The sequence below is a fragment of the Microcaecilia unicolor genome, chromosome 8 (assembly GCF_901765095.1).
Source record: "Microcaecilia unicolor chromosome 8, aMicUni1.1, whole genome shotgun sequence".
Lineage (NCBI taxonomy): Eukaryota > Metazoa > Chordata > Amphibia > Gymnophiona > Siphonopidae > Microcaecilia > Microcaecilia unicolor.
In genome coordinates, this window is record NC_044038.1 from 30,034,595 (window position 1) to 30,062,206 (window position 27,612).

General features: G+C 45.1%; 1 protein-coding gene across 1 annotated transcript; it reads left to right on the forward strand.

Annotated features, from left to right (window-relative positions):
- The first annotated feature begins 381 nt into the window (after positions 1 to 381).
- LOC115475984 (palmitoleoyl-protein carboxylesterase notum2-like) lies at positions 382 to 26,643 on the forward strand. The gene is made up of 11 exons (XM_030212074.1): positions 382 to 695; positions 781 to 833; positions 2,049 to 2,144; positions 2,256 to 2,316; positions 2,981 to 3,039; positions 3,137 to 3,236; positions 6,568 to 6,759; positions 13,955 to 14,055; positions 14,147 to 14,294; positions 16,500 to 16,547; positions 26,337 to 26,643. The coding sequence occupies exons 1-11, from the start codon at positions 382 to 384 to the stop codon at positions 26,641 to 26,643; spliced, it is 1,479 nt and encodes a 492-aa protein (XP_030067934.1).
- The last annotated feature ends 969 nt before the right edge of the window (positions 26,644 to 27,612 follow it).

A 27,612-nucleotide genomic window follows, 5' to 3' on the forward strand; every position in this document is an offset into this window, starting at 1 on the left:
CAACCTGGGCTCTCTGCATCCCTTGGCCACTAGGAGCTTACTGCACCTTTCTCCTTCTCCAGCTCAAGAGCTTTGCTTGTTCGAGGTATGTAACTGTATTTCAGATGCTCAGGACCAAAGTTCTAGATTTCAAGATGAAAATGTTGTTGAGTGATTACATTTTATTTAGATACAGTAGACCAGGATTAAGTCAAATTGTTATACTAAAATGTTGATATACTGTAACAGAGATCAGTAGAGATGAAATAAGACATGACAAAAGACTTCATTCTACTTCTACATTGTCCACATAAACTCCTTTTTGCTTTTGTGTCTTCTGTTGCATGGCACCTGCCATTCCACACTATTTCCTTTTCTCTTTCAGGGAACTCATTCGTAGCTATGAAGTTCTGGGAAGCACTGTTGCTTCTGTTCTTCTTGAGTGAAGTGCTCTCCCAAAACAAGCGCAATCCTAAACCTAATGTCAGGACTCCAGCTCAAAATAGAAAAGGTGCGAGCTCCAGCGGGGAAGCAGGCCGGAGCCTGAGTGCTGAGGAAGTTCCTCCAGTGGCTCTTCCTCCTGTGGAGAATGTCTTGGTCTCTCAGTTGAGAAGTCCGTCGCAAGCGCCTCATCCTGTCCTCAAGTCGGTGGATGACATGAAACTTTGCTTCCTCAGGAACACTTCAGTGACCTGTAATGATGGGACTACAGCAGGGTAAGAACCTCAGAACTGTGCTGGTTTGGTAGCATGAAGTCAATGCTCACACATACATTTATATTCTCTGTTTACCATTTGACAGGTATTACTTAAGAGAAGCCAAAGGAAATAAGTTTTGGATTATATTCCTAGAAGGTATGTTAAAATACTGTGTGAGAATGAAATTAAAGGGGGGGGGGGAAGGGAAATGGGACTTGATATACCACCTTTCTGAGGTTTTTGCAACTACATTCAAAGTGGTTTACATATATTCAGATACATATTTTGTACCAGGGGCAATGGAGGGTTAAGTGACTTGCCCAGGGTCACAAGGAGCTGCAGTGGGAATCGAACCCAGTTCCCCAGAATCAGAGTCCGCTGCACGTATATGCAGGACGTCAGACTCACAGAAACAGAAGCCTGCGCGGCTGCGTTGCTGATCTGCAAGGGCAGGCTTCTACATGGAATGTTGCTAGTGGAATAGCAACATTAACATTCCATGTAGAATCTCAAAGAGTAGCAACAGAATCTCAATAGTAGCAACATTCCATCTAGAATCTCCAATAGTAGCAACATTCCATGTAGAATCTCAAATAGGGAAAGGGAAATGGGACTTGATATACCACCTTTCTGAGGTTTTTGCAACTACATTCAAAGCGGTTTACATATATTCAGGTACTTAGTTTGTATCAGGAGCAATGGAGGGTTAAGTGACTTGCCTAGAGTCGCAAGGAGCTGCAGTGGGAATTAAACTCAGTTCCCCAGGATCAAAGTCCACTGCACTAACCACTAGGCTACTCCTCCACTCAAAAGTGAGTGGTATCAAGATTAATCAGAAAGCCTTCTCATGGTTTCACCATTGCAAATACCTTTAATTTAACATAGGGGTCCTTTTACTAAGGTGCACTGAAAAATGGCCTACGCTGTTGTAGACTTCTGTATTGGACGTGCGCAGGTCCATTTTTCAGCACGCCTGCAAAAAAGGCTCTTTTTTTGGACAAAAATGGATGTGTGGCAAAATAAAGATTAGCACACATCCATTTTGGGCCTGAAACCTTATTGCCACCCATTGACTTAGCGGTAAGGTCTTACTCATTAACCAGGCGGTAATTGTCAGCTATACTGCCGATTACTGCCTAGTTAGCAACACACGGTAGAAAATAAAAATATATTTTCTGCCCTGCATATCAGACATGCACCAAAAAATGATTTACCGCTCAGGGCTTGTGGTAGTTCCAATTTGACACACGTTGGACGCAATTAGGTGCCTACAGGCCTTAGTAAAAGGGCCCCATAGAGAAAGTGAACTACAATTTCACCCAGACATATTCTGCATCTGTTGTTTTAAACTGGGCTCTTCCTTCCTTCCAGGAGGCTGGTGTTGCTACAACCGAGAGACCTGTGACGCTAGATATAAAAACATTCGTCGATTAATGAGCTCCTCTGAATGGCCGCAAACAAAGAGAGGTATCACAGATGCTCTCTACTCACTCCTTCCTCAACCTTGTGTTCAGTCATTGAGACAAAATGTTCTACCTTATATTAATGATTTTCCCTTCTGTGGTGGGGCTGTTACAGGTACTGGGATTTTATCAGCCCACCTAGATGAGAACCCCCACTGGTGGAATGCTAATACAGTGTAAGCTATTTTTTTTTTCCTTGGTTCTCTTTAACTATCAGTGTTACAATGTAATTTTGTGTCCTAATAACTTACACTACTGGTGTGGTTTGCCTGCTTGCTTTGCAAGGTGGGGGGGGGGGGGGGCAGAAAAGGTAAGATAGACATACTGACAAAGGGGGGAGGAGGAGGACCAATGCAACATTTGGAGGGGGCACTGCCCCCATGCCCTCCCCAAACTACACCTATGAGGTTGTCTATACAAGAAAATGCCAAGGTACTGTGTAGGTCAAGGAACCTATGAAGGAAATGTATTTAAAGCTAACTGCATGGTATTCTCTGTCACAAAGCATTAGCCTTACTTGGAACCAGGTATGCCAGTTCCTGGTTGTGCTATTTCAGTAGAATTATGCAGTACCTACATAAAATATACCTTTGCAGGAGTATGAGAGAGAAATATCACAGCTCCTCCACAGCAAATGGACTGGGAGCCAACAAATGTGCTATTATAAAGAGGATATAATGGCGGGATTCAGCTGCTGTAATAAATGTTAGGTTAGGTTTGCAATGGGAAATAAGACTTCCCTTGGATAGGGAGGGTTTGGCTATAAAGGTGGACCACTGTATAGCTTCTCTTCCTAAGCTGTCCTTAATGATGTGTCTACTGTCTCCTGGGTCTGTTCAGGTTTGTGCCTTACTGCTCCAGTGATGTCTGGAGTGGAACGCAGCCAAAGGGTCGCCACGGTATGTAATCCTCATGCAGCTCCATACTTACATTCCTCAATAGGCTTTAGTGTGTGTGGAATTTATTCTCTGTCTTGTTTTTTTTCTCTCTCTCTAGAATACGCCTTCATGGGATCTCTGATTATCCGGGAAGTGATTAAAGACCTGGTACCAAAAGGAATCAAACAGGCTAAAGTAGTCATGTTGGCAGGGACCAGGTAAGTTTCCTACGAGAATCAAGGGTGTTTGGAAGGCACATCAACCTACCGGCACAGGTAAAAATGAAGGCGTGAATAACCCACTCTCTGAACCTCCTTGACTGCAGCTGCACTCTTTCAAGGTAGCAGTGTAGTTCTCTTGGCAATTCCTGGCATGACGTGTCACAAACTTTCAGCAAAAGGCCTACAAAGGAAATGTAAATGAAAAGAATTTAGAGCACCAGGCCGAGAACCAGAGAAGCCAGGGCATCAAGCCCATTTCTCCTACTGGCTTTCTTTGTGATTTTGGGCAATTAACTTCCCCTTCTATTGCCTCGGGTACAAATTTGGGGGGGGGCCTATTTACTAAAGGAATCAAAGAGAGGCGCTAGGTGTCTTGCAACAGTGCAAAAGAACTGGAGCAGACACTATCAGATCCAAAGACTCGTTATTTGAACAGACCTGACGTGGCCAAGTTTCAGCACTTCCTCAATGGCAGATAGCACACAGGAAAGGAGCAGCTTGTGTGTTATCTGCCATTGAAGAAGTGCTGAAGTCATCTTGGATGCTCAGTTTTACTACCAGGGCTAAGCATAGTGTGTCCCTGGCTAGCTGTTTTAGTTTTGTACCCCTGATGCAGCCTATCTGGCGAAAGGTGGCCATGTTGGGTCTGTTCAAATAACGAGTCTTTGGATCTGATAATGTCTGCTCTGGTTTTCCTATTTACTAAAGGTCACCTCCCATTTTCCCCTGGATTCTATAAATGCCAAACCAAATTTGGGCACACAAAATTGCTCGTAATCCTGAGATCAGCGCACAAATAAATTAGGTAATGAGTCAGTAACAATCAGTTTTGACATTAATTGGCTCTAATTTGGATTAGCATGCAAATCTGGCTGCTCGCAATTCTATAAATATCCACACCCAGACTTTCTTGCATACAACCTTAAAGGGGGGGGGGGGGGGGGTCAGGGGCATTCCAAAGAATTACACATATTGTTATAGAATTTGGAGGCTGTGTGCCAGGATTTACAACACGTTTCTGTTGGTGTAAGTTCTCGCACCCAACTTTGGGCGCTGGAATATACACTAAGATCTATTCTTTAATGAGCACTCGGTCCAGAGCACCCTTTATAGAATAGCGTTGAGCATGAATTTTTCCCAGTACCTACTTTTCAGCACCATTTACTGAATTCTTCCCTTGGTGTCTACATAAAAATGCTTAATATATAGGGCCTCTAAGCTTAGCTTGGGGCAAGAAAATGCCTCCCGTCCCTGAACGTCACTCATCTTGAGCTCTGATTTGGAAAGATGAGTAATTAAATGTAAAATCCTAATCCAAGTGAATACTGTCTGTCCCGGTCAATAGAAGACAAGACTCATTTGTAACAGCATTTGTAGATCTCAAACAACGGCTTTTAAAAAATCTTTCTATGAACAAATACAGAAATGAGTGCTTGCTTGTGTTTATAATTTCTTTTCCGCTCATCAGGAGCAAAACTGTTCAAAGAGCAAGTGATCTATAGTAGACACTGACTGGCCCACCCTAATTTATAGTAAGAACTGATCTCACTTACACCTGTTGGAAACAGGTTCTTCAGCATCAGAGCTCGCAGAATCAGTTTTGTAAAAGCTGTTTCCCTGACAAATGAAGGCACTGGGGAAAGGAGAAGCTTAATTTTGGAGCCATCTCAGCTAGAACATTTACAAAATAACAGATATTTTATGCTTTATGTATCTTCATATATATATATATATAGTAACAAAGTAAATGACGGCAGATAAAGACCTGTACGGTCCATCCAGTCTGCCAACAAGATATACTCATTTTACATGGTATGTCATATTTTATATGTATGCCTGATTTTGATTAGTCCCTGCCTTTCTCATGGCACAGACCGTAGAAGTCTGCCCAACACTGTTCTTGTACTAAAAGTTCTGAAGATTCTGGAATCCTAAAGAGTTACAAGATTCTGGAATCCCAACATTCCATGTAGAACCCCAAAGAGTAACAAAGTAACATAGTAAATGACTGCAGATAAAGACCTGTACAGTCCATCCAGTCTGCCAACAAGATATACTCATTTTACATGGTATGTGATACTTTATACCCGAGTTTGATTTGTAATTGCCATTCTCAGGGCACAGACCGTAGAAGTCTGCCCAACACTGTTCTTGTACTAAAAGTTCTGAAGATTCTGGAATCCCAATTAGTAGCAACATTCCATGTAGAACCCCAAAGAGTAACAAAGTAACATAGTAAATGACTGCAGATAAAGACCTCTACGGTCCATCCAGTCTGCCCAACAAGATATACTCATTTTACCTGGTATGTGATACTTTATATGTATACCTGAGTTTGATTTGTCCTTGTCATTCTCAGGGCACAGACCGTAGAAGTCTGCCCAGCACTGTTCTTGTACTAAAAGTTCTGAAGCTAACATCGAAGCCCCTTAAAATTTACACTCTAGCCCATCCATATCTATTCAGTCACGATCAGGGCATAGACTGTAGAAGTCTGCCCAACACTGGTTTTGCTTCCCATATACTTCTTGTGAGGTCCTATTCTGTAATAAGGTTATTGAAAATCATTCCCAGTACATACAACCCTTTAATTTCATCTCCCTGATCTTACGTTAATACCTTCCTTGATTCTTTAAAGTGTAGGTCTCAATAGCAACCTATGGGCCCTGTTTACTAAGCCGTGCTATAGGAGCGCTAGCATGCATTAAAAATTAGTACGCACTAATGCTAAATACACCCATAGGAATACACGGGTGTCTCTAGGATTAGCGTGCGCTAAAAATATTAGCGCACCTCAGTAAACAGGGCCCTGTGTGTAGAAATGACAATGCAGTACTGTTTTTTTTAAATCACAAAGGGGTCCATTTACTAAGGCGTGCTGAAAAGTGGCCTGCGCTGGTGTATACACGTGTATTGGACGTGCGCAGGTCCATTTTTCAGCGCACCTGCAAAAAAAGTCCTTTTTTTTGGCCGAAAATGGATGTGCGGCAAAAATGAAAATTGGCGCACGTCCATTTTGGGCCTGAGACCTTACTGCCACCCATTCACTTAGCGGTAAGGTCTCACACGTTAACCGGGCGATAATCGTCAGCACATGTACAATATTGATTACTGCCCGCACGCCGGAAATTTTCTGGCGTGCGTAAAAAATGAAATTATTGCCCGTGCCACGTGGTAGCCAGGTGGTAGTTCTGAACTGGCGCTCAGCCTATGCGGCGTTAGTAAAAGGGCCCAAAAATCCTTCTAATGAAATGCTTTTTCACCTCTATGTGCTATTACAAGGGGTCCTAAACCTTAAGCTCATGGATGTTGTCTTTCTCCCTTTCAGTGCCGGAGGGACTGGTGTGCTTCTGAACATAGACAGGGTGGCAGCCCTCCTAGAGGAGCTGGAGGCTGAGGCAGTTCAGGTCAGAGGACTGGTCGACTCCGGCTGGTTTTTGGACGTTAAACCCTCAAGGCAGGCTGACTGTGTAGACGCCACCTCTTGCACCCCAACTGATGCCATCAAGAAAGGGCTCAGGTACTGAATTTGAAGAAATGGATGTGCTTTGCTTGTATAGTTGAATACCTTTCTAATTGCAAGTCTTCCCAAATATAGCCTAGTGACCCAACTGCTATTCAGGTTTTCAGAATACACAGAAACACTATTCATGAGAGAAATTTGCATATTTGGAGTCTTAGGTGCCTACATGTATAATTTAGCTATAGCATAACCTCAGTGGTGTCACTCACTGATACATATCTTCATACAGTGAGAATTACACACCCACCTGCTCATAGGTATATGGTACTGGTTTTACTATCAAAATTGTTTCCTTTTTATCTTTTTTTACTTATATCAAATTCTTATCATTTAATAAACTTTTAAGATTCAATACTCATCTTAATGATGTATTGCTGCTGGTGGCGTTTTTGTCTGACATAATTTCGTTTTCAGCTGTATCAAAACATACCCCCGTGCAGTGGCGATCCTAGGTTGGCTGCCACCCGGGGCGGATCGCCGCTGCACCCCCCCCCCCAGGTGCAGTGGCATCCATCCCCCCAGGATGCAGCATGACCCCCCTCCCCGGCACATCAAGCCCCTCCCCCAGGTGCATTCTTGGCTGCTGGAGGGTGCAGAGAGCAGTTGCACGCCTGTCGGCTCCACTGGCTCCCTGCTCCCTCTGCCCCGGAATAGCAAGTAACCTGTTCTGGGGCAGAGGAAGCAGGGAACCAGCGGAGCCGACAGGCGCGCGGCTTCTCTCTGCACCCTCCAGAAGCGTGCACCCGGGGCGGACCGCCCCCACCGCCCCGCCCTTGCTACGCCACTGACCCCATGCCATAAGCCTTGTGCTCAGATAAACCTAGTTCCCATTTCTTCCAGGGTGTCCACAAAGCATGAGGCTAATGTAGGTCACAAGTACCTGGCAGAACCCCAAAGAGTAGCGAGATTCCATGCTACCAATCCCAGGGCAAGCAGTGGCTTCTCCCATTTCTATCTCAATAGCAGGCTCTGGACATTTCCTCCAGGAACTTGTCCAAACCTTTTTTTAAACCCAGATATGCAAACCACTGTTCCAGATCTTGGATAAATCACTATAAATCAATTAACCCACCATTGCCTCGGGTGCAAACTAAGGGGTCCTTCTACTAAGCTGCAGCAGGCTGTTAATGTACATTTAGCGTGGGAAAAGGGCTAACGCAAAGCGAGTTAAAAGTGTTTGGCAGTATTTTATCCTTTTCTGTGCACTAGCCATGCACTAACTATTTTATAAAAAAATATTTTTGGGAGGGGCGTGTCACGGGAAGAGAATGGGTATGGAAACGTTAATCAGCTAGTGTGTTTGGATTACTGTACACTAACTGGCTAACTTTGAGGGGCCCTTTTACTAAGCTGCAGTAAAAAAAAGGCCCTGTGCTAGCAGCGGGGGTTGGTTTTGCCGCTTGCTCAGGCTCTTTTTACCGCAATAGGTAAAAAAGCCAAAAAAAGACATGGCCATGCAGTAAGATTGCACTTACCGTGTGACAGGTGGGGGGAGGGGAGCACTTTCCACCACTCACTGAGGCAGCGGTAAGGGCTCCCGCGCTAACTCAGCCATTACCAAGTAGCACGTGGTGCTGCCCGATTACTGTCGAGTAATCCCCTCTTGCACTGGGGGTGGAAACTACTGTCAGTGCCCGTGTTGGGCTGTCGGTAGCTCCAGATTGGCATGTGGTAAGCCTGCGGTGGACTTACTGCTGCTTAGTAAAAGGGCCTCTGAGTTAACGTAGGGGCCAGGGGCATAGCCAGACTTTGGTGGGAGGGGGTGCAGAGCCTGAGGTGAGGGAGCACATTTTAGCCCCCCCCCCCGGTGCCGCCTACCCCCCCACCATTGCCGACCCCCCCCCCCACTGCCACCACCAGCACCAACTTTGACCCCCCGCCAACGACCCTCTCAACCTTCCCCGCCGTCGCCTACCTTTGCTGGCGGGGGACCCCAACCCCCGCCAGCCGAGGTCCTCTTCTTCCGGCGCAAGGCTTCGTTGTGTTTCTGAGTCTGAGGACCTCGGCTGGCGGGGGTTGGGGTCCCCTGCCAGCAAAGGTAGGCAACAGCGGGTTTGCGGCGAGAGGGGAGGTCGAGAGGGTTGTCGGCTGGAGGGTCCAGGGCCAAATCTACGGGGGCCCAGGCACCCGTGGCCCCATGTAGCTGCGCCACTGGAAGGGGCACTTAGGGCCAGATTCATTAAATGGCACCCAACTATAAGTGCTGGAAAGATCCACATGAAACTCGCATTCCACAAAGGCTGCTCCATGCCAAGCGCCCATCAGTGCCAGGACTTATGCCTGCTGAAACCTAGGGTAAATCCTGGCACTGAAGTTGGGTGCGCAAACCCTGAATCCTAGAACAATGCCCTGACTCGCCCATGCCCTTCCCATGGCCACACCCCCTTTTGGGTTGTATGCAAGACGCTTTAGGCACACAGCGTTATAGAATAGCACGTAGGCAGATGCATGCGTAAATCCAAATTAGTGTCAGTTAACACCAACACTTGATTGTCACCAACTCATTAACTAATTAATTTGTGCACTCATCCGCCTAGCATGCCCAAATTTGGGTGACCTTTACAGAATCCAGGGGGTAGTGCCTTCAAATAGGAAACGGTAAATGCTCCCGCATTAACTTTTTTCCAGGTTTTTGCTAACGCTGTTTTGTAGAAAAGCATTAGCATCTCTGTTTGAATGTTCTAATGTATGATTATTATTAGGTGTTTCATTGGTATTATGCTGTCATTGTATTATATCTATTTGTTTGAATTTGGTGCTGTTAAATGCAGTGCATTTTGTCTAGCAAAAAAGGTGCCGGTACTCAAATGCCAGGACACCCTTCAGGGATGGAGTGATCATTGAGGGACCCACCCCACAATAGCCAGGCCCCCTGCAACCAGACACAGAATCTACGACAAGGCAGAATTTGGATGTAGAACCTGAGCTCTTTCATTAAAATATGAGAACCATGGGTCAATTTTAGCAGACAGTGGAAAAGGTGCCGGTACTCAGTACCCCCAAGTGCCCCCTCAAAAAAAGCCCTGGTTAAATGTGTGTATTTGATACTGTTTCATCGTAGTCCTATTAGGTTTCACCTTTAAGTTGTTTTATCTACCCCTCTATAGACTCCCGTGGGATCCTTCCACACGGAGGTGTACAGAGGGTCTGTTCTTCTATGATCTTGTGGACCGCCTCCCTGAATTCCAGTGACACCCCTTCCCATGGGTATCGCTGCTGGGAAGGCATCAGAAGGCTCAGTTCAAATCTAATTCCAATGACCACAGCTTTCTGTCTGTTAGGATGTAAGTGGATTTTTGGCCATTTATGTTCCCACATATATTCTATTAAAAGCCAACCCAAATTAGTTCAGAGACTGAGTGTTACTTGTGTGTGGATTACCTTGCAGAACAAATGACAGGCAAAGAATGAATTAGAAATACAGAGATAGTTTCCAGAAATAAAGTGTTTATTCTTACCAAAATCAAATCTTCAATTTGGTACATTCATCAGACAGATTCTAGGTTCAACTGCACAGAGTTCTGCCTCTGAGGATGCGTTGGGGACAGTTCCAACGATCTGCCAAAATCTCATCTCTTTTATAGGCGCAGGTCTACATGCAAGTCAATGGCAAGACCCTTTTTTTTCTTAATATTGCACAACCTCTGAATCATACTTTCCTTTCCGGCAGGTGCCCATCTGTACCCACCTCTCCTTTCCGTTTTAGCTATTGCAAGTTATTTTGCAATTTCCGTTTTTGTCAACAACTTGTTTTTCTTGTTACCAAAATATCACATATCAGTTTCACATCTTCTTTTATATCATCTTATGATCTGTGTGCCATCTTATAGAATGACAAACTCCATTTTAGACCAAACTTTATCCATTTTTGTCCATTATTTTTACATCTTAGGTGCTATGTTCAATTTGACAGTTGTACCAGATTTTGTTAAGACTCATCATGCAGGCCTGCTTTTGCAGGTTCTCATCTATGAGGCCATTGGTGGGCTTTCAGGCCTAGTCAGGGCTTCTCAGCTGGTTAAAGCTGTGTAACTTGGCCCATCACCATTCCAGTGGATAGGCCTCAAGCTAGAACCCATATTAACAAAGTTTACCTTGTTTATTGTATTTATGTTTATAGTTAGTCATTTTACTATTGTTATGCTGTTAAAATTGTAAATTTTGTATTTACTACTACTACTACTACTTATCATTTCTATAGCGCTACTAGACGTACGCAGCGCTGTACACTTGAACATGAAGAGACAGTCCCTGCTCGACAGAGCTTACAATCTAATTAGGACAGACAAACAGGACAAATAAGGGCCAAGGACACAGAGTAGCAAGATTCCGGAATCCCAAAGAGTAGCAAGATTCTGTGTAGAATTCAAAGAGTAGCAAGATTCCGTGCAGAATCTCAAAGAGTAGCAAGATTCCGGAATCCCAAAGACTACTACTACTACTTATCATTTCTATAGCGCTACTAGACGTCCGCAGCGCTGTACACTTGAACATGAAGAGACAGTCCCTGCTCGACAGAGCTTACAATCTAATTAGGACAGACAAACAGGACAAACAAGAGATAAGGGAATATTAAAGTGAGGATGATAAAAATAAGGATTCTGAACAAGTGAATAAGGGTTAGGAGTTAAAAGCAACATCAAAAAGGTGGGCTTTTAGCTTAGGGTCAGAGATGGAGCTTGACGTACCGGCTCAGGAAGTCTGTTCCAGGCATATGGTGCAGCAAGATAAAAGGAATGGAGTCTGGAGTTAGCGGTGGAGGAGAAGGGTGCAGATAAGAGAGATTTACCCAGTGAACGGAGTTCCCTGGGAGGAATGTAGGGAGAGATGAGAGTGGAGAGATATTGAGGAGCTGCAGAGTGAATGCACTTATAGGTCAATAAGAGGAGTTTGAACTGTATGTGGAAACAGATAGGAAACCAGTGAAGTGACTTGAAGAGAGGGCTAATATGGGCATAACCACACTGGAAAATAGGTACCTAGTTTACCTATGTTTTTGCTAAACTAGGTACTTTTACTTTACCTAGTTCTGCTAAAGTTTACCTAGTTTTTGCTATATAAAAGTAGGTAAAAGTACACGGTAAAACAAGGTAGACTTCATCATTGGATGAAGCAAATCACTTGAATTTCTAGTGTATACAAGGGCACGAATTCGTGAGCATACTGTCTGTGTAGATTCATTTTAGGCCATGTGCTACAACTGTATTTAACTGCATCTGCAGTACACCACGTTGGGTGAATCTCTTCATAACGAAAAAAATTAGCGCATGACTTGAAAATAAAAAAATAGAAAATGCCCTTAAAAAGTGCTGTGTTAAATGTGGGCTTAGCAGTGGCTTAGCCACAGGTGGGGCTGGGTGGGCCGGGGCCCACCCACTTAGGGCTCAGGCCCATCCAACAGTAGCAGATGGTAATGAAAATGCTGCTCTCCACAATACTGGCACCTTCACATGCTCAGTTTTCAGTGAATGCCTGCTGCAGACTACCAAGGTGGAGACTGAAGAGAAGCATTTTCCCACCATCTGAGATACTTTTTGATGTGGGGGTGGGAGAGAGAACATTTGGTGCCCACCCACTTCTTGCCTAGGCCCACCCAAAATCTGTTGTCTGGGTACGCCCCTGGGGCTTAGAGTGCATTAAAATCCCACATTAGTAATGCACTAATGCCAGATTTCAGCACACTTTAGTAAATACCTAATACATCTGAATGTAACTCACCTTGAGCTACTAGTGAAAACGTGTGAGCTAAATCCAAATGAATAATAAATATTGAAGGAAAGTACACACTACTGAGAAATCACGTGCATTATTAACAAAATTGCCAAAAAGCTATATAAGCACAACAAAACAAAAATTTAAAACAAAAAACACAAATAACATGGAAAGCTAAACAAAATTCTTGTGCCTGCATATCTCAGTTATATTCTATCTCCTGGCATTCAGTGGTACACATGTTAGCTTTTTTGTGCCTGATGTTACAATTCTGAGGATCTGTATTTAAAAAAAAAATTCCTATTCTGTCCCTCTGGAAAAGATAGTTTTATTAAATAACCTCTCAAAATTTAGCTTTAAAGGTAGGTAAAAACAAGTAAGTTTGCTTAGCCAATTGTATTTATTTTTTATTTATTTGCTGCATTTGTATCCCACATTTTCCCACCTTTTTGCAGGCTCAATGTGGCTTACAATGTTCCTTCATGGCATTTGCCATTACAGAGTGAAAAGGGTACAATAGATATTACCTAGAGAGCATGGGTGATATAATAGATATGTGGATAGCATAGTACATCGTTTTACAGAGTAGAAGAAGCAATTGGTGCTATCTAAGGACATTGATGACCTGGTAAATTAAGCAGATAGAAATAACAGAACGTCGTTTCACAGTAAGATGCACTTGGTATAATACATATAGTATAGATGAACTAGAAGAACTACACAGTTCATCCAAAGAGTCTAAGAATGGGGAAAAAAAAAAGAAAATCTGTGGTAAATACTGGTGTAAAGGTGGCCAGTAGGATGTTTGCCCCCAAATTAGGAATTTCCAAAACCGGCAAATGTCCCTTGGCAGAAATGTGTTTTCTTGCATGATTTATTTTTCTTGTGGAACTGTTTCCCCACTCTAGAAGTCACATGAAAATAAATCTTTGGACAAAGGATTCCTATTTCTAAAACTGCAATCGAATAGACTGGCAAGGTTTGTTTTTGCAGTTTTTTTTTTAGCTCTAGCCCCAAACTTAAACCCTAACCCCTTGAACTTTATACAGCAAAATTTCAGGACTATAAAAGTAAAACGTTATGTACCGTGAGACAGAAACAAACATCCTCAAACCTGGTCAGAACTTTTATTACAACTTTTTAGAGGTTTGCAGAATTGAGGTCTTAATAACAGAAGGGCTCTCTGTAACATTTCGATGATTTCTTTATAAATTAAATATCAGCAAGACTCGTGTGTAGTGTTTCTTACTCCTGTTTGTTTTGAACCTGATCTGTAAACCAGATGTGATGCCCCAGCAGGCCTCTTGCATTCTTAGAGCAATCTGTCAGGAAAAGAAAACACCTGGTTTCATCTGGAAATTCTACCGCATCTGTTTCCATTTTGCTGCTTCTGACTGCAGACCTTGAATGAAAATGGAGCTTTGCGATTAGGGTTTTTCTTTTGCCACTAACGTAATGCCTGCTGGTCTTCTCTTCCCAGGTTGTGGAATGCAATACTTCCTGAAAAATGTAAACAGCAGTTTAAGAAAGGTGATGAGTGGCACTGCTTCTTTGGCCACAAGCTCTACTCATCCTTGAGGTGTAAGTCAATCCTTGCTTTTGTAACGAGGTTTAAATGGGGCCTTGCAGTCTTTCGTTTCCCCACTGAAGCTCAGTTTTGGAATCTCTGCAGCCCCACTTTTTGTGGTCCAGTGGCTCTTCGATGAGGAACAGCTGAGAATCGAGAATATTCAGCTTGGAATCCAGACCCTGATGGAAAACCAATGGAACCACATACGGAACCTTGGCCGAGAAATGAAAAACTCATTGCGTGATGTTGCGTGAGTACAAAATGTTTAATCTTTGGATTCCCATCCAAAACCCTGAGCCTTGTTTGCAAATTAGATATTTGTAGGTCCATAATTAATCAAGGAAAAAGGGTCTTACTCTTGAACAATTCCAATCCAGGTCCACTTTACTGAAAAATATGTGAATAAATCAAACTCTGTACCCTAGTCCACAAAATCATCCATGGTGACGCCCCAGCATATATGGCAGATCTAATAGAACTACCACCCAGAAACGCAAAAAAATCTTCTCGCACATTCCTTAACCTTCATCCTCCCAAGTGCAAAGGCTTGAAATACAAATCAATGCATGCATCAACCTTTTCGTATAAAAGCACACAGCTCTGGAATGCGCTGCCACGCAACCTGAAAACGGTCTATGAATTGACCAACTTCCGCAAACTACTGAAAACTTACCTCTTTGATAACATATATCATAAAGATCAGCACGTATAACTGCACTATCTCTAATATATCCAGAAATGCTCTTTAATGTCTTTTGCTCTAAAATCATCATGTATTTCACCACCATGTAACCCAAAACCCTCTGTTAAACCAATTGTATGTTCTCTTCTACCTCCATCAACCTTGAAGAATTGTAAGCCACATTGAGCCTGCAAAGAGGTGGGATAAATGTGGGATACAAATGCAATAAATAAAATAAATAAATATTTAAACATAAACATAAAGAGAGAAAAATGACTGCAAATAAGACCATATGGCCTATCCAGTCTGGCCATCCATGCCATCGACTATCCCTTCTTCTCCCCTAGAGATCCTATATAGCTGTCCCAAGCTTTCTTGAATTCAGTCATAGTTTTAATCTCCACACATCTACCAGGAGGCCATTTCACAAATTCACCACCTTTTCTGTGAAAAAGTATTTCTTCAGGTTACTCCTGAGTCTGTCCCCTTTCACCTTCATCTTAAGCCCCCTCATTCCAGAGCTTTCTTTCAATTGACAGAGACTTGTTTCCTGTGCATTTATGCTGTTTACTGACTGGCCGAGCATGTTGGAATTAACCCAGTCAATTTTAAGGACCTCTTTTAAGGACACCGTACCCTTGAGTAAACAAATAGGGTCAGATTCTATAAATGGTGCTCCAAATTAGGGGCTGGAAAAAAATCATCGTGTTTAAGTGCGAATCTCATGCCTAATTATGGGTGCTAGACTTACGTCTGCTGAAACCTGGTATAAATGTTGGCGCCCAAGTTAGATGTACTGACCCAGTATTCTATAACCACATGTGCAAATGTTCGGAATGCTCCTGACATGCCTACGCTCCTCCCATGGCTACGCTCCCTTTTCAGATAGGCACTATGGGAGTTAGGCATACTGCCTTATAGAATAGAGTGCAGCCAGATGCATGTAGAAATCACAATTGGTGCCAGTTAACATCAATAATTGATTAGCACCCACATTAGCTGTTAATTGGGCTTCTTAATGAATTAAGTTGCAAGTGAATTTCAGGATCATGCCCAAATTCTGGCACACAAATTTAAGTACCCTTTATAGAATCCGGGGGATAGTGGGTCTACATTAGCTGTCTGAAAGCTGATCAATATTTTTATTGAAGAGGAACTGTTAGGTTTGAGTATGATGTAGTTTTTAGCAGTGGCATAGCCACATGACGCCACGGGGGCCTGGGTCCCCCAAAATTTCCATGGACCCCTGGTTTTGCTGGCGAGGGTTGAAGCGTTGTCCAGCGCCGGTCTGAACTTGCTCAATTTCACTAAAAGGAGCATGCAGGACATGAGGGGAAGACAAAGCAGGGCAGGCAACGCGGCGTGCTGGACAATGCTTCAGCTGGCAGGGGTTGGGGACCCCCGCCAGCCAAAGTATCTGCTACAGCAGTGGATGGGGAGTGGCAGGGCAGCGGGGGAGGGGGGGCAGCAGACCAAAATGTGCCCCCCACCTCAGGCTCTGGCCCCCTACCACCGTGAGGTCTGGCAACGCCCCTGGTCTTTAGTGTAGAGTTAAGAACCTAAAAGCTCTAGATCCTCCATTTGCCACTGTTTCTTCAACCTTGAGTGGCAGCTTTAACCTCTCAGGTCTCCAACTCAACGTGGTAACTGTTTGGGACAAGTAGCATTGTGAGCGCATGAATGAATGCTTTGTGGGCAGTCAGTACTCTGTAAATAAATACTTTGGGACAAATGGAAAATCCAATGTTGCTGGTAAATTCTTTTGTCTTTCAGGGCTGTCTTCGCTCCGGCTTGTCTGTCTCACACTCTGATTACAAAAAGGTGAGGAAAAATAGCAGAAGCAGGTTCCCCTTATGAAAGGGAGTAATTCTATAAAGAAGAAGGCAAAAACTTTCGTAAATGACCAGAATACTGGCCTCTACGTGCGTAGATGTGCACATACATGTCAACATGCCTAAGCTCATGCTTCCCAAACTTTTCTATGATATAACCCCATTTTAACACTTGAAAAAAATTCATGTGACCTCAGATGATGATGATGAAAAAAAAAACTAGAAGACCTCTGCTCACCACACTTGGTCATCCACTTCATTTTCCCTCCACTTATTCAAAGCAGCATTAAGCACAGAGCTCTGTGTGTCAGTGTGTGTGCTAACGGACCCCGGCGCTCTGCATGGGTTCCCAGTCTAACAGGAAGCCCACGCAAGAAGAGGAAGCAGGGCCTGTGAATACCCACCGACTCACAGACCGCATATTGACTGCCACCACTGGGCACAGGACACAGTGGAGGTCAGGAGCGTAGCCAGATGGGCAATTTTGGGTGGGCTTGAGCCTAAGGTAGATGGGCATGGAATTCGCCCCCCATGGTTTGCTCCTCTCTCCACCCCTCCTTGCCCACAAACCCCAAATATTAAATACTTGACCAGGCAGGGATCCCCAAACCCTGCCAGCTGAAGATTTCCTCCTCCTCGAGCAGCCAGCACTCTTCCAAACGGCAGCCGGCAGCACTTGCCTCAAACTGATGCTGCTGCCGAAAGGCCGTGCATGCTCAGTGCTTTTACGTGTGTGAAAACTGAGCATGTGCAGAAGGGCTGGTCTCAGCGTCAGCTCAAGGAAAGTGCTGCTGGCTGCCCAAGAAGAGAAAATCTTCAGCTGGCAAGGTTTGGGGATCCCAACCAGCCACAGCAAGAGTGTCACAATTTTGGATGGGCCTGAGTCCAAATGGCTACGCCACTGGTGGAGGTTCACAGAAAGGAGGAGTGACCTTGTTTCTGTGACCCCCCCCCCCCAATCTATTGATGTTGTTATCCCATTTGGGGTTCCCCTATGCACTGTTCCCATAAAATGGCACCTAAATGCGAAGGTGGCTGTACCTATGCTGACCTGACATGCCAAAACACAGTAACTGTTGAGAATGTAAGTATCAGAAAAATTCCCCCCAAAATGATTTCTTTGAATAAATCCCCAGGATGTCATTCTTGACCAAAACTAGTACAGTACTGCAGTGGTTCTCAAACCTGGTCCTGGAGGCACCCCAGCCAGTCAGGTTTTCAGGATATCCACAATGAAATTTCATGAGAGAGATTTGCATGCACTGCCTCCATTGCATGCAAATCTCTCTCATGAATATTCATTGTGGATAGCCTGAAAAAATCAGGGTTGGGAACCACTGTAGTACTGTGTTCTGGCTTAACCTGTCTCCCATTTATCAAGAGATTCTGTTTTGGACTTTAGCTGCAGGCTTGAAAATGCATCCAAATGTTAAATGGCTTCCATATTAATAAATACACAGTAACTACAGGACAGCTGGTGATTTAGCTTAGTTTTGACAAAACTTTGAATTACTGTGTACTGGCTTCCCAGGGCAGTAGGAGTGAAGTCTGGGTGGAGTGCACAATTACACATAAAAATGATAGAATACTATAATTTGTGTGTGTTTAGCAAGCTAAGTGTGAGCATTTATACCAGTTTCATGGCAGGTGTATCACACCTAAAAGGTAGGTGTGCATGTGCTCTGCTATACAATGATTCTATAAAGGAAAGTAGGTGCCTACTTTTAGGGCCGGCTTAACCTTTGGATCAGGTGAGGCTCTGGCATCTAAGAGCACCAAGATACCAACTTTTGACCTCACCTGATCTACAGGTTAAGCCTTTTCTCCCCCCCCCCCCCCCACCATCACCTTCCCCCCCCCTCCCCGATCAAGTCTCTCCACTCTTCCCTTCCCTGCAGGTTCGGCACTGCTCTTTCACCCTCTCTCACTCCCCCGCATGTACGTCAATCGCCAGTAGCAGCTGCAGCATGACAGGCTACCTTGAGCCAGCCCCTGGCTCAGGACACGGCAGAGGGAAGACCCAGGGACTTGCTGAAGGCAGCCTGTCAGGCTGCTGTTGCCACCAGCGACTGATGTAAACTTTACAGGACCACGAGAGTGAAAGAGGTGAGGGAGCAGTGCCGGATCCAAGGGGAGGGAGAAAGAGGAATGGGGGAGATGCCAGCCCAAGGGAGGGAGTGATACTGAACCTGTGGGGAGAAGGGGGAGGGGCACCAGAAATAATGCTATGAGGGGGCATCGCCAATGCAAATTGGAACAGGGCACCACTATCACTTGAGCCAGCCCTGCCTAATTTCCTTTATAGAACAGGCTCCAAAAGGTGCACTCTTAGTGTCTAAAAGTAAGTGCCCCTTTATAGACTTGCCCCCCCCCCCCCCCACCTCACTGCCACATGTCACAGATGGCTGATTGAAGGCCTGTCCATCTTTTCACTATTAGGTCATGTACTCATTCCTGTGTTGGAATATATCTACCAAATATTCACTTTTAAGCACATCTGCATCGCACCTGTCAGCTTGTTATTTGCTGCCTTCTAAGAACGGCCTTTATGAAAGAATTGAGCATTCTTTTACGGGGAGATTTGCTGTGAGGAGCACAATGACAGGGATAGTGATAGGGATAGTATCAGAGGAACTGCTCTGCACTGGAGTCTTTGAACTTTAAACAGGTCTGGTTTTCTGGGCGATCAGACTTTACAAATTAACCATAAGAAGTACATAAATACATAACAGAAGTACATAAGTATTGCCATACTGGGAAAGACCAAAGGTCCATCAAGCCCAGCATCCTGTTTCCAACAGTGGCCAATCCAGGTCACAAATACCTGGCAAAATCCCAAAAAAGTACAAAACATTTTATACTGCTTATTCCAGAAATAGTGGATTTTCCCCAAGTCCATTTAATAACGGTCTATGGACTTTTCCTTTAGGAAGCCGTCCAAAACTTTGTAAAACTCCACTAAGCTAACCGCCTTTACCACATTCTCTGGCAACGAATTCCAGAGTTTAATTACACGTTGAGTGAAGAAAAAGTTTCTCCGATTCGTTTAAAATTTACTACATTGTAGCTTCATCGCATGCCTCCTAGTCCTAGTAGTTTTGGAAAGCGTAAACAGACGTTTCACATCTACCCGTTCAACTCCACTCATTATTTTATAGACCTCTATCATATCTCCCCTCAGCCGCCTTTTCTCCAAGCTGAAGAGCCCTAGCCGCTTTAGCCTTTCCTCATAGGGAAGTCGTCCCATCCCCTTTATCATTTTCGTAGCCCTTCTCTTTACCTTTTCTAATTCCACTATATCTTTCTTGAGATGCGGCGACCAGAATTGAAGACAATATTCGAGGTGCGGTTGCACCCTGGACTGATACAAAGGCATTATAATATCCTCAGTTTTGTTTTCCACTCCTTTCCTAATAATACCTAACATTCTATTTGCTTTCTTAGCCGCAGCAGCACACTGAGCAGAAGGTTTCAACATATCATCAACGATGACACCTAGATCCCTTTCTTGGTCTGTGACTCCTAACGTGGAACCTTGCATGATGTAGCTATAATTCGGGTTCCTCTTTCCCACATGCATCACTTTGCACTTGCTCACATTAAACGTCATCTGCCATTTAGGCGCCCAGTCTCGTAAGGTCCTCTTGTAATTTTTCACCATCTTCCCGCGATTTAACTACTTTGAATAACTTTGTGTCATCAGCAAATTTAATTACCTCACTAGTTACTCCCATCTCTAGGTCATTTATAAATATGTTAAAAAGCAGCGGTCCCAGCACAGACCCCTGGGGAACCCCACTAACTAGCCTTCTCCATTGAGAATACTGACCATTTAACCCTACTCTCTGTTTTCTGTCTTTTAACCTGCACTAGAACATAAGCGTTGCCATACTGGGACAGATTGAAGGTTCATCAAGCCCAGCATCCTGTTTCCAACAGTGGGCAATCCATGTTACAAGTACCTGGCAAGATCATAAAACAGTACAATACATTTTATGCTGCTTATCCTAGAAATAAGCAGTGGATTTTCCCCAAGTCCATCTTAATAATGGCTCAAGGACTTTTCTTTTAGGAAGTTAGCCAAACCTTTCTTTAAACCCCGCTAAGCTAACAGCTGTTCCTAATGAATATTTCCTATGAAAAGCTTGAAAACTGGACCTGTTGTGGCCCTCAAAGATTAGACAAAGAAAAGGCATTTTGGATTCAGAGCATGCTTTTTTCAGTTGTAGTCAAGGTGAGTTACCTTTAGGTACAGTGGCTATTTTCCCATCCTTGGACGGCTGACAATCTAGGTTTGTACATAAGGCAATGGAAGGTTAAATGACTTGCCCAAGATCACAAGGAGAAAGGCAGAGGGATTTCAACTTGGCTTCTCTGGTTCTCATCCTGCTACTTGAGAAGCCCTTGCTCATGTTTTTTTCTTATTTGGAAAAATAAATCTCATTTTGGCCAAACAAGGGAAGGGAAGGGAAGGGAACTAGGTGGAGCATGCTGGAGAATGGGTGTGAATCCTCTGCCCATGCCAATTGAAAAATGGCTGTCAGAACCTCCAACGGCAGTCTTGTGAGGCTGCCATGAGAAGTCTTGGCAGCCATTTGGATTGGAGCTGTGCAAGGAGCAGGAATGAGTGTAGTTTCTTCCTGTCTCCAAAGAGGCTACCAGACCACCAGGGCTACTTTGAGAGAGCAGCGACATAGGGCAGGAACAAGAGGGGTTCGTTCCTACCCCCAAAGCAGTGGGGTAGCTACGTGGGGCCTGGGGGGCCTGGGCCCCTGTAGATTGGACCCTGGACCCCCCTGCCGATGACCCGCTCGACCCCCCCTCTCCGCCGCCAACCCGCCTACCTTTGCTGGTGGGGGATCCCAACCCCCCGCCAGCCGAGGTCCTCCTCGCAAAAGGCTTCCTATTCCTTCTGTTTCTGACATATTGCACATTGTATGTGCAGGACGTCAGAAACAGAAGGAATAGGAAGCCTTTTGCGAGGAGGACCTCGGCTGGCGGGGAGGGGGGAGGGTCGACAATGGCTGGCGGGCGGGCGGTGTTGGTGGCAATGGGGGGTGGGGGGTCGGCAGCGCCGGGGGGGGGCTAAAATGTGCTCCATCACCTCGGGCTCTGGACCCCCCTCCCACCGAAGTCTGGCTATGCCCCTGCCCTGAAGAGTCCATTAGACTATGAGGGCTTCACTAAGGTAGGCCCGGGGAGGGCCTATGAGTGGTCAGGCGAGAAGGGATGGAGCGGGAGAGTGATTGCAGGGCGTGGGGGGAGGGGAGAGAGAGGTTTGCTTTCAGCTGAAAATACACAAGTATTTTTGGCCAAGACCTGAACCTGGATTTTGGGTTATTTTTGGTGCTGAATCTGAAATTCGGTCAGCCTCTAATCAAATATGTATATGTAATATCGCATCATACCTTATATTATGAGTTTATCTTGTTGGGCAGACTGGATGGACCATACAGGTCTTTATCTGCCGTCATCTACTACAGTGGTGGAAATAAGTATTTGATCCCTTGCTGATTTTGTAAGTTTGCCCACTGACAAAGACATGAGCAGCCCATAATTGAAGGGTAGGTTATTGGTAACAGTGAGAGATAGCACATCACAAATTAAATCCGGAAAATCACATTGTGGAAAGTATATGAATTTATTTGCATTCTGCAGAGGGAAATAAGTATTTAATCCCTCTGGCAAACAAGACCTAATACTTGGTGGCAAAACCCTTGTTGGCAAGCACAGCGGTCAGACGTCTTCTGTAGTTGATGATGAGGTTTGCACACATGTCAGGAGGAATTTTGGTCCACTCCTCTTTGCAGATCATCTCTAAATCATTAAGAGTTCTGGGCTGTCGCTTGGCAACTCGCAGCTTCAGCTCCCTCCATAAGTTTTCAATGGGATTAAGGTCTGGTGACTGGCTAGGCCACTCCATGACCCTAATGTGCTTCTTCCTGAGCCACTCCTTTGTTGCCTTGGCTGTATGTTTTGGGTCATTGTCGTGCTGGAAGACCCAGCCACGACCCATTTTTAAGGCCCTGGCGGAGGGAAGGAGGTTGTCACTCAGAATTGTACGGTACATGGCCCCATCCATTCTCCCATTGATGCGGTGAAGTAGTCCTGTGCCCTTAGCAGAGAAACACCCCCAAAACATAACATTTCCACCTCCATGCTTGACAGTGGGGACGGTGTTCTTTGGGTCATAGGCAGCATTTCTCTTCCTCCAAACACGGTGAGTTGAGTTCATGCCAAAGAGCTCAATTTTTGTCTCATCTGACCACAGCACCTTCTCCCAATCACTCTCGGCATCATCCAGGTGTTCACTGGCAAACTTCAGACGGGCCGTCACATGTGCCTTCCGGAGCAGGGGGACCTTGCGGGCACTGCAGGATTGCAATCCGTTATGTCGTAATGTGTTACCAATGGTTTTCGTGGTGACAGTGGTCCCAGCTGCCTTGAGATCATTGACAAGTTCCCCCCTTGTAGTTGTAGGCTGATTTCTAACCTTCCTCATGATCAAGGATACCCCACGAGGTGAGATTTTGCGTGGAGCCCCAGATCTTTGTCGATTGACAGTCATTTTGTACTTCTTCCATTTTCTTACTATGGCACCAACAGTTGTCTCCTTCTCGCCCAGCGTCTTACTGATGGTTTTGTAGCCCATTCCAGCCTTGTGCAGGTGTATGATCTTGTCCCTGACATCCTTAGACAGCTCCTTGCTCTTGGCCATTTTGTAGAGGTTAGAGTCTGACTGATTCACTGAGTCTGTGGACAGGTGTCTTTCATACAGGTGACCATTGCCGACAGCTGTCTGTCATGCAGGTAACGAGTTGATTTGGAGCATCTACCTGGTCTGTAGGGGCCAGATCTCTTACTGGTTGGTGGGGGATCAAATACTTATTTCCCTCTGCAGAATGCAAATAAATTCATATACTTTCCACAATGTGATTTTCCGGATTTAATTTGTGATGTGCTATCTCTCACTGTTACCAATAACCTACCCTTCAATTATGGGCTGCTCATGTCTTTGTCAGTGGGCAAACTTACAAAATCAGCAAGGGATCAAATACTTATTTCCACCACTGTATGTTACTATCCCCCTTCTGTTTAACTAAGCTGCGCTGGTGGTTGCTGGTGTGCTGCTGCCACCACAGTCCATTCACCTAGCCTGTCAGGTTCTCAGGACACCCACAATGAATAGGCAAGAGAATATATTTGCATAAAAAGAAAGACGTTGATGTAAATGTATCTTATGCATATTCATTGTGAGCATCCTATCTCAAGAACTTGGCCGAGAACAACTGCTATAGGCATACATACAAAATTCCACACGGTAAACATTTTTGCCTAGATGTAATCTATAAGTGGCGCCAAGATTTACACGCAGTATACAGAATACGCCTAGGCAGACCTCAATGCGCCTAAAACTATACACACCCATTTATACCAACAAAAATGTGGCATAAATGCCAGTGCATAGATTTATGCGCACTGGGCCATATTCTATAACAACGCGTATAAATTTTGGAATGCCCACAAAATGCTTATTTCCCCACCTATAACCACGCCCCTTTTTGCCTGTGTGCACTAAACTTTAAGCGCAGTGAGTTACAGAATATGCTTATGGATTTGTACATGTTGTCAGTAATCGTTGTCGGGTCCAGTTCACAGAGGCAGTGGGTTCCCAAAGAATACACAATCCACATGGGTTTGGATATATACTGTATAGAAAGTATATTGTATTTGCATATATAGGATCACAGCACTTAGTACAGGTAAATATTCCAATGCTGTATCTGTATGTGGGCTTAGAGGAGAATCAAGGAGAGACAGGTAAGAATGGGGGGGGGGGGGGGATGCAGCGAAAGAGGGAAGCCTTGAGGTAGGGCTGGAGATGTGTATATGTGTGGAGAAAGAAGGAAAGAGCCTAAGAAAGCAGAGCCATGTGCTCTGGGAGAGAAAGCTTTGGGGTAAAGCTGGAGAAGAAAGGGGGGCCAGAGCCGGGGCTCTGGTGGTTGGAGATGGGTGTGTGCAGAGAGAAAGACAGAGAGAGAAGTGACCTGAGCAGAGCGCTTCTGCTTTATACCTCAGGAGCAGAAAGAGATCAAAAAACTTATTTTCTTCCCAGCCTTTGATTTCAGCTCTTTCCTTTACTAACTCCAGTTTGCTTTCTGAAGTCAGGAAGGTGACCATTTTCACAGGTTGTACCTTTGAAGTCCCTAGTTCTGGAGCCTATCTGTCTGGCTTTCTTTTGTTCTCACCAGAGCACTGTTCCCAGATGCCCAGAGAGGACATAGGTATGCTAATCAGGAGTAATTGAAGCTGGGCAACATTTGGTACATTCGCTATCCTTAGTGATTCCTGAGGGGGGGGGGGGGGTTATCAGAAGTCAGAAGCTGGTTTAATATTAATCTAAGTATGTCAAGCTGGTTTCATATTAATTTAAGCATGTCCAGCAATCCTAGTTGGTTTCATAGCAATGCTGCCCTCCAGCAATCCTGACACATGTAAATTCTAATTATTGCCAATTAGCGTTTATTATTGCTTGTTATGTGCTGTTAACAATGCTGATTAGCTTATTCAGCCAATTAAGTTATGCGCGTTGTTACAGAATAAATCTAGTCACGCTATATAGAATCCAGGGGATAATGGGGTAAATATTTAGCTGGCAGTGGTCAGCGTTTTACTGACCACTGCTGGTGTTATTTCTGGATATTCAATGCTGGGCCATGTCCAAGCTTCGGCACTGAATATCTTTTTAACGTGGCACCAGCTAACACATAGGGGTCCTTATACTAAGCCACAGTAAAAAGTGGCCTGCGGTAGTGTGGGCGAGTGTTTTGGGCATGCACTGGGCCATTTTTTTTACCGTGGCTATGAAAAAGGGCTTTTTTTTTTTTAGTGGGCTGCGTAATGGGTGCGCGCTGAAATTAAAACTGGTGCACACAGCGGCATAGGAAGGGCGGGGTGGTGGGGGCAGTCCTCCCTGGGTGCACGCTGCTGGAGGGTGCAGAGAGCAGCTGTGCGCCTGTCGGCTCCGCTGGTTCCCTGCTCCCTCTGCCCTGGAACAGGTTACTTCCTGTTCCGGGGCAGAGGGAGCAGGGACCCCGTGGAGCTGACAGGCGCGCGGCTGCTTTCTGCACCCTCCAGCAGCCAAGAATGCACCCCGGGGGGGGGGGGGGTTGATGTGCTGGGGAGGGAGTGTCATTGCACTGGGGGGGGGGGGGGGTTGTGCTGCACCCTAGGATCACCACTGGGTGCACACCTTTTTATGACTTTGCCCTTACTGCCACCCCGTTGACTTAGCAGTAAGGGCTCACACACCAATTGCTGATTACTGCTGGGAACGCCCTCCTCCCAGTAGAAAATGATTTTCTACCGTGAGATTCGGTGTACGCCAAACTCAGAAATACCACCGGGTGTACGCACTAGCCTGGTGGTAGTGTTGATTTGGCGCACGCTACCTGCGCATTAGCCCTCCTGCACCTTAGTCGGTTAAGCCGATATTCAGAACTTAACCGCATAAAGATAGGACTGTTTTATACGGTCCAATTTATACGGTTACCCTGGCCGGTTAAATACTGAATATTCGCACTTAACTGACCAACTGCTGATTCCACCCTCCTCCTCCCCCTCAACGCTCCCAAAATAGCCAATTTTCACTTAGACGCTAACCGCTAATTTCAGCAGCAATAACCGGTTAGGTACCACTGAAAAATAGCAGATAGCCCCAATCAATCAATTTAATTGGTCATCAGCTGTATGTCTAACCTATTTCTCCATTTCTCAGCAACTGGATGGATTTTCAGGTAAAGAGTGTCTCCTTGCCCCGAGCCTTACATTGCTGGGAGAGGAGATTCCAGGAAAGCGCCAAAACTCTCAAGACTCCCCTCCGCAGTTGCCCCTTTCATCTGATTGACAGTTGCCAGTGGCCTCACTGCAACCCCACCTGTCCAGCTGTGCATGACCACACCACGGGCCAGGAGGTGAATGTGAAGCAGACTTTGCTCAGAATGGGGCTTGACCTCCAGAAAAAGGCCCAGGAGCTGAAAGTGGACCCCGGCAATCCGATGGGGATGTTCAGGAATGGTGGCTAGAGCCCAGCTCAAGCTTTTCTGTGCACTGATTTCAGCTCTTCCTATGACATGAAGCTGCTATGTGCTATTCTTAAGCAGAGAGATAAGGTTTTTTTTTGTACAGTGGCAGGCATTCAAGTGTTACCAGTATTTTGGTGATCGCATGGCTTCAGTTACTGACTGTATTTGCACCTTCCAATTAGGTTGCCGCCACAGCTGCTATCCATCATCATTTCACTTCTATTCCACAGAGTTTAAGTTAAAGCCTTAGTGTATGGAGAGCAATGAGGTTCGTAGTACCGAGGCTTCCTGAACGAAGGAGAGGATTTGAAAACCTGATCACCTAGCAGCAGGGGCATAGCCAGACACCCAAGTTTGGGTGGGCCTGGACCCAAGGTGGGTGGGCAGAACTCCGCCTTGTCCTACAAGTGATTTGGTTTCTCCCTCTCTCGCCTGCATGCCATATGGTCTTTCAAACATCTCCTCTTCCCCATATACCTTTTAAATAGTAGATTTTCACCGGCAGCAAACAGTTGTTGGGAGTTTTTGGCTGTTGGGGCTTGGGACCCCTGCCAGCCACATTATAGGTGTGCTGCTACTTGGTGGGCCTGAACCTAAAGTGGATGGGCCTGGGCCCACCCCAGCCCACCCTTGGCTACGCCACTGCCTAGCAGATCTTACTTTTGAACCAAGAGCTGCTATATTTTCAGTAGATGTTCTTCTAGCAAAAACTTGCATTCAGTGATACCTGCTTCTGATAGTGAACACAGCCTGCCACGACTTAAACCTGAATGAAGGGAAAAGTCGAGTCTAAACTTCTGTGTGTTCTGAAGCATTAAGCTGAAACTTTGGTATCCAGATTTTACCATGTGACTTTCATTTTAAAAAGTATTAGTGGAGCAGGGGAAGGGAAATAGCAAAAAGGAAATGCTGTGTTTGTTGTCAGTATTACTAACGCATTTACCTTATGCATAAATATATTATATTTGA

What these genes read in the sequence shown, in the direction of transcription:
- LOC115475984 (XM_030212074.1), top strand. Translation starts at nt 382, where the DNA reads ATGAAGTTCTGGGAAGCACTGTTGCTTCTGTTCTTCTTGAGTGAAGTG. An exon ending in GCAGCCAAAGGGTCGCCACG is followed by an intron (nt 3,040 to 3,136) that starts GTATGTAATCCT and finishes CTCTCTCTCTAG; the next exon opens with AATACGCCTTCATGGGATCT. An exon ending in GTCATGTTGGCAGGGACCAG is followed by an intron (nt 3,237 to 6,567) that starts GTAAGTTTCCTA and finishes TCTCCCTTTCAG; the next exon opens with TGCCGGAGGGACTGGTGTGC.